Consider the following 7,145-nt stretch of genomic DNA (forward strand, 5'->3'; position numbering starts at 1 on the left):
ATTTAACCCTTTTAGAAGGGAAGATATGGTCATTTATTCTGGGAATGTCATTTTCGAGCCTGAAACCTGAAAAAAAGGCTCTGGGTTTAACAGGTTTTTAAACTGTTGTATTATGTGTGCTGAAGTTTTTACTGTCTGACCTTAAAGCACTTTGAGCTGCACCTGGTGTCTAAGAAGGGGTATACAAATACAGCTTTATTTTTTAAGGTTTTGAATGTAGCCCTTTTACCTGTAATGGAGCATTTTCAGTGTTTCTTGTCTTTAGTTCAGTCAGGAAAGCATAATGGGAAACTTCCACTATCTGCAGCTGAGCACTGAGCAGATAAAGAGGATTAATCAGCAGGTTGGTCTCTGGAAATAACTTTTTTTCTAGACATGCTTTTGTCGTGTGATACCAGCAGCGTGCTCTGCAGTGGGAACAGAGCAGCTGTCTCAGGGTGGTTTTAAAAGAAGAGAGGACCGGAGGAGGGTCAACAGTCCCAACTCAGAGACATGATGAGAGGTTTCTGGCTGCTGACGCTGCTGCTGGCTGCGAGTCACGCTGAGAGGCTCTTCATCGGGTGAGTTCTTCTGGAGGCAGCAGTGGAAAGTCACTTAGTGTATTTATATATTCATTTATGGTTGTATTGCTTGTGTTCGTCTTACTCTCTTTAGTCGCTCATTTTCATTTCCTTTCATTTGTTCCGTTCAAGGTATGCACAACTTCATGTGTAACAATTATTTGCAGAAAATTCTCTATTCTAAAAAATAAATAAAATAGATGGTCTGTCCTTCATGTTTTCTTATTCACAGCCACATCAAAACAGTATTGTGGAAAAATTGGAGAAACACAAAAACGTACAAAAGAAAAATACTTAGGGCAATGAGGGCACGAGATAAGTTTGTGCACAGATGGAAGGCAGGTAGGCCATCCAGTTATTTTAGCCGGGCCGGCTCAGATGATTGGTCGTGCTTTTTACAGCTCCACGGCTTCCACAGATGACATGTTTTTATGTATTTATTGTCAAAGCATTTAATGTATTCATTGCTATCGGGATGTTAAGAGCATTCCATGGAATATAAAAAGTGTTTCTGAAGTGAATTACCTACCCCACCTTTAATTTCGAACATTTGAAGCATTCACTTTCACCATCCATTTCCTCAGTTTTCCAATTAGCTGAGGAATTAACTTGCATGCTTATTTATTAAATACAAGTATTACATGACTTGATCAAGGTTTTTCTATTTTCCTCAATTGAATGCCTTATAATCAGCATGTTAATAACCAACCAATAAAAGAGTTCATTTGAATTCAGTGGGCAGAGAAAGGAGGTTTTGTTTGGTTTGGAGAAAGATAAAATCATAATTACAGTCGTATGGAATTAAACAAAACAGGGCTACGGACTGTTCTGCCGATTAATTGCTTTTTATTTTGGTAAGGAGGGAATTAAATCTTCCTCTACTGCAGAAAATAACTTGGATTTGAGAATCAACTTACAAACTAAAATGTGAATATTAGTTTTTAGAGACTGAAACATGTTTCTCTCTGCAGGGATCAGGTCATCAGGATCAATGCAGAGTCAGAGGAGCAGATCAAACTGCTGCAGGCCCTGGAGACCAGAGAGGAGCTGGAGGTACGCACGCACGCACGCACGCACGCACGCACGCACGCACGCACGCACGCACGCACGCACGCACGCACGCACGCACGCACGCACGCACACACACACACACACACACACACACACACACACACACACACACACACACACACACACACACACACACACACACACACAGCACTACTGAATCAGAAACACTAAAACGTTTTGTGACGGTATCTCCACCTTAGATCAAATAAGATTTAAAATAATCAAAAGGGAACTTAAAGTAAAAATGTTCAAGAAAATACAAGAAAATATTATAAGTATGTATGTACAAATATAAGATAAAGTAAAAAAGCAGTACACCTACAGTATGTTCCTCATGTTTTCTCAGCTGCTTGTGCCAAAGAAATTCTCATGAACCTCCCAGTACAGAACACAAGGCAAGGACACAGATACAACAAGAAAGAGCGGATTGCACGTGAAAACAAGATTAACAAATGAGTGATTTTAAAATAAATAAGTGTTGGGTTTGGATGCATTTAAACAGAGTGTTTCAGGATTTCTTTGATTTCAAATGATGTATTATTTTTGCTCATACCTACACACTCTCACATACATACATGTTACCATTTACATTTGAATTGGGATATTGTATTACGGGCAGCAGGATGACGCTGAGAGTTGTTGAATTTATTATTTGGGTTAGTACATAGTAACTTGTCAGAAAGTCCTGTTTTTTGCTGCTTGCTTAAATACAGAAAACATCTACTGATTGACCTTTCCTCCAATGTATTCTATTAATAAAATATTCACTGCTCCTCCAAGATGTAAATTAATGCAGATTTAAAGGCAGACGGACACAATAAATCAGTGTTTTTGATTAAACAACAACAGATTCAAATATGAGAAGCTGTTGTTTTAGTTAAACTCTGATTAAATTCATTATTCAGATTTATGCCACTGACATTTTTTGATTTGAAACTTTGGCTGCTTCACACTTCCGTAATGTATTTATATATAAAAGTTGGAGACTTGGAAGTCCATGATAAAGTAAAAGTACACTTACTCTCTCAGTGGAAAAACAGCAAACAAGGGGAGGCGTGGGGGAGGGTAGGTACGAGGAAGTGAGAGAGGACACACCTGGGTGTAACCATCACTTTATTTATAGAAGCAATAATTATAATGTATTTATATATTTTATTGAAATATGCCAATGTTCATCGTAGTATTTAATACAAGTACATACATATCTACAGGTATCAAGGATTTAATATAAAGAAATATCTACAAAATCAAATATTCACAAAAAAAGACTTGAATATAAATACATTTGAGTAATTCATATTAATATAATAATATACAAACTACTACTACTGCTGCTACTTTTACTACTAATAATAAAAACATAATTATTATAATAAATACATTTCACAAAAATATGAAATATATCAATACAAAAATTAATGAAAAGCCTTATTAGAAAATAAAATAGTAAATACTGCAATTAAATGATAAGTAAAAAGAAATAGGGAAATTAAAACAAAATAAAATAAAAATACGATCAATACCATATTTAATCTCTAAAATTAAAGTAATATTTTGTATCCTTATACCCTGAGTTAATGTTACCTAAAAAGCACAATCAGAGACTATATTTGAATATATAATTATATCAACATACCCCACTAATTTAAGAGAAAGCAATGTATACAATGACCAGGCCAAATGCAATTCAGAGCAACTTGACAACACTGAGACAATAAATAAGTCCATAATGCGACTCCTCATGTTCACCTGTCTGCTCTCAGCTGGACTTCTGGCTCAGCCCGGTCTCCATGGAGCTGCCCGTCGACATCAGAGTGCCGAGCTCCAGCCTGAGCTCTGTGAGCGAGATCCTGAGCGCCAACAACATCGCCTACTCCGTCCTCATCAACGACCTGCAGGTGTGTGTGTGTGTGTGTGTGTGTCCAGGTTAAATGATGACCGTGCTGAATGTGAGTTCCCCTGTCTGCCACATTCAGGAGCGTCTGGATGAGGAGAAGTCCGAGATGATGGAGAACCAAATCAAGGAGCGCAGCGGCAGGAGCTTCAACTTCGGAGCTTATCATCGTCTGGAGACGGTAAAGATTATTATACAAACACAAAAGTTACTCATGACTCCAGATTAAGAGAAAAAACTATTTTGTTGAAAAATCTAAAATAAATTAATCAAACCTTTTTTCTTTTTTTTACAATTGGCTATCATGTTTGTAAAAAGACAAAAAAAGAATGATCTTGCAATTTGAAAATGAAATGTATTTGTATTTGATGTAGAGAGTAATGTTTGTGCATCAAGGTAATACAGTGTGGCACTGACAGTAAATCACGAGGAAACGTAACTTGAGGATGAGAAATGGAGCAGAATTAAGTTGACATCAATTGCTTTTTTAATAACTAATAGTAACCAGAAATTGTATTAGATGTATTAAATGATTCTGTGCCACAGTGGTTTAGTCTAATGTGCCTTTCTTCAACTACTCAGGTCATTATCTATTAGCTTAGATTCAACAGCACATGTGGAGTACTTTGTGTTTAGTACACACACTTTACAGTGGTGTGTATTGTAATGTCTCCCTGCAGATCTACAGCTGGATGGACACTCTGGTGTCTGAGTACTCCACTCTGGTCACCAAGCTGGAGATCGGGAGGTCGTATGAGAACAGGCCCATGTACGTGCTGAAGGTAGGGCAGCCTCAAACGAGACATCAGGAGTACATGTTGGACCTGTGTCAGGGTCACATCTTCACTACATCATTCTGACAGCATGAGTTTATTCTGTTTTCATTGTGTTGTAGTTCAGCAAAGGAGGAAACAAGCCGGCCATCTGGATCGACACAGGGATCCACTCCAGAGAGTGGGTCTCTCAGGCCACCGGAGTGTGGACCGCCAACAAGGTGACGAGTTAGAGCCAAAGACTGAATTAAAATGCTCTTTTCTAGAGACTGTGAACAAAAAAAAAATACTTAGAGGAATAATATATGTTAAAGTTACATTCAAAATAAGAGTTCCAAAATGATATCTCAATAACAGAAAGTGTAATTAATTTCACTGATTTATTTATAAAGACAACGTACATTAATCAACATAACTGTAATTCAGTCAGACAACTCACGTGTTCTTAATATGTTTATTAGAAGCAGCATATAGTTTGAGTTTGGCGTCTAGGCTCGGGCCTCATCACTCCTAAGGTTTACAAAGGACATTGAGTGATGATTAGATAACTATCCCCCGAGCCTACAGGTGGAAGCTGGGGTGGTGGTGGGGCAGGCAAACAGCAGGAACATGAAACACAGCAGTAGGAACATGAACGTAGCAATAGCAAGTGAACACAGCAGCAGCAGCATAGCGAGGAGGCAGAGGCAGGAAGACCTGGCAGCTTCAATAGAGCGGCATGTTTAGGAGAAAGTGTTTGGTCGGTTGTAAGAGGGACGAGGTGCGTCACGTGGTAATGTATCATTGGTGTTCGAGTTGACTGCCTGAACTAGCTCGCAGGCTTCGCCCCATCAGTGCCAGTGTGAGCCAGCTGGCGTAGTCCTTTGGAATATTTTGAGAAACAATAAACACACAATATCCATTATTCAGTACATGTAGCCTTTCCAAAAAACAACCAGAAGACTGCCAAGTGTTTCTGATTATAAACACTTTGGACGAGCAGCAACGTGCAATCGAACATAAATAAAATACAACGATCATAATTGAGATCTTACAATTATAATTGATCATTTTTTATTGATCTTTTTCAATATTTCATTGTAATTTAAATACCTTTGTTCCATCCAGTTCTTAAGGGTTGAACTCGGTTAAAACTTTTGACTTTTTTCTCTATCTTCTGACATTTTACAGTCAAACTGTCGATCTGAAAACTAATCAGCATATTCATAGTTAATATAGTATATATATTTGGTTTTAGCTATTATTGCTTATATTACTTTATAACAATATGGCAGTTGATAAGTGATCTATGCCTATTTGTATCCAACAACAGCAAACGTTATAATAATAATAAATGGTAAGCATAGTAATGCATGTACTATTGTTTCCAGACCAAACAAAACCTGTTAAATGGATTCCTTTCTTGCTTGTAAATAATCTTGTATTTTTAAGTATGAAAGGTTGCTTTCTTTTTTAAGAATGTTCTTTCTACAAAGTGAAAACCTGTTTTTGCTCAGATTGCCACAGATTACGGTAGGGACGCCTCCCTGGCCTCCCTCCTGGACAACATGGACATTTACATGCTGATCCTCGCCAACCCCGACGGCTACCACTACACACACAACAACGTACGTCTATCAGTCCATAGACACATGTTGGTTCAGTAAAGACTGCTACATCTCCGTATTTCAAATTTCTATATCCATCTCCATATTTCACGTTTTTCATGTTGTGTATAGAAAAAACACTGTTTGGACATTTTAGCTGTAAGATGGAAATTTGAGAGGGAGAAATAGTTGATGCTTAGACCACTTTATTTAAATAAATATTATTCTTTATGTCTCTGAAAACACACATTTTGCCTGACTGAATGTACCGTGTGATGTTCAGAATCGTATGTGGCGTAAGACCCGCTCAGAGAACCCTGGCTCCATGTGCCGCGGAGTCGATCCCAACAGGAACTGGGATGCAGGCTTTGGTGGTATGTATAAAAAAAGACTGTAAACGCTTGTACTTTGTGTTGTTTACGAACTAAACGTTGTACTACAAGGGGGGCAGCTTTGTCTGAAAACACTTTCTGTGGGGGAAACGTCTGAAGCAATAGGAGTCAGGACTCAGAGAGACACGAGGAGAGCTGGAGCTTTGAGGGCAAACACTGACGCTTTATTCGGAGCTTCGGCCGGAGAATTCACAAGACATGTCACGAGCCACGAGTTGACCACACGGTTTCCATAATCAATTCTGAAGAACCTCCTGTAGCTCGAGGTTTTAACTAGTTCAGAGTGTAATTATCAACATTCTTCAATAGATAGACTAAACAGCTGAGGACACTGAAGGCTCGGGGTCATCTACACCCCGAGAAGGACGTGTTCCAGGTGTCCCACAACAATAACTATCTCTGACAGAGAGTTGCCAGGTCATAAACTGGTAACATCAACATTATGCTAGGGCAGCCCCTCCTTATGGGAGATAACGGCTGCTCAAGGTTGGTCAGCTGCGTCAGAGGGCGAAGGAGGACATGCAGGGCAAATTATTCCCCAACACTTTCTAGACCCTGATACACTCAGTATCCAATGTGAAGGTGGGATGCATGCCCATTCTTAACCTCGTATCCCCTCTCTATATTCCCCTGTAGCAGAGAGGCCTCAGGGTTTTGTTATTCACCTGACTGGCTTTTGCAAGTTGGCGCAGAAATATCAGTAACTGTGCTGTGCAGTGTTAAATCTATGACACTGTCCATGGTGCTGAAGTAGTAGACATTACATGTTACTTGTTAGACGCTTTTATCCAAAGCGACTAACATACTCAATACTGTGGGCAATCCCCACAGGAGCAATTTGGGACGACGCTGAAGTTGGCTTCCGATTC

At 39.0% G+C, this 7,145-nt stretch overlaps 1 protein-coding gene across 1 annotated transcript; it reads left to right on the forward strand.

Annotated features, from left to right (window-relative positions):
- Window positions 1–489: 489 nt before the first annotated feature.
- Window positions 490–6,258, forward strand: LOC104943820 (carboxypeptidase A1-like; the record flags this gene model as incomplete). The annotated part of the gene is made up of 8 exons (XM_010769285.1): window positions 490–560; window positions 1,532–1,613; window positions 3,395–3,529; window positions 3,608–3,706; window positions 4,206–4,307; window positions 4,421–4,519; window positions 5,795–5,905; window positions 6,168–6,258. Coding segments are annotated over exons 1-8 (787 nt in total), but the record flags the coding sequence as incomplete, so codon positions are not given.
- Window positions 6,259–7,145: the final 887 nt, after the last annotated feature.

This window comes from Notothenia coriiceps, unplaced genomic scaffold (assembly GCF_000735185.1).
Source record: "Notothenia coriiceps isolate Sejong01 unplaced genomic scaffold, NC01 NC01_scaffold00006895, whole genome shotgun sequence".
NCBI lineage: Eukaryota > Metazoa > Chordata > Actinopteri > Perciformes > Nototheniidae > Notothenia > Notothenia coriiceps.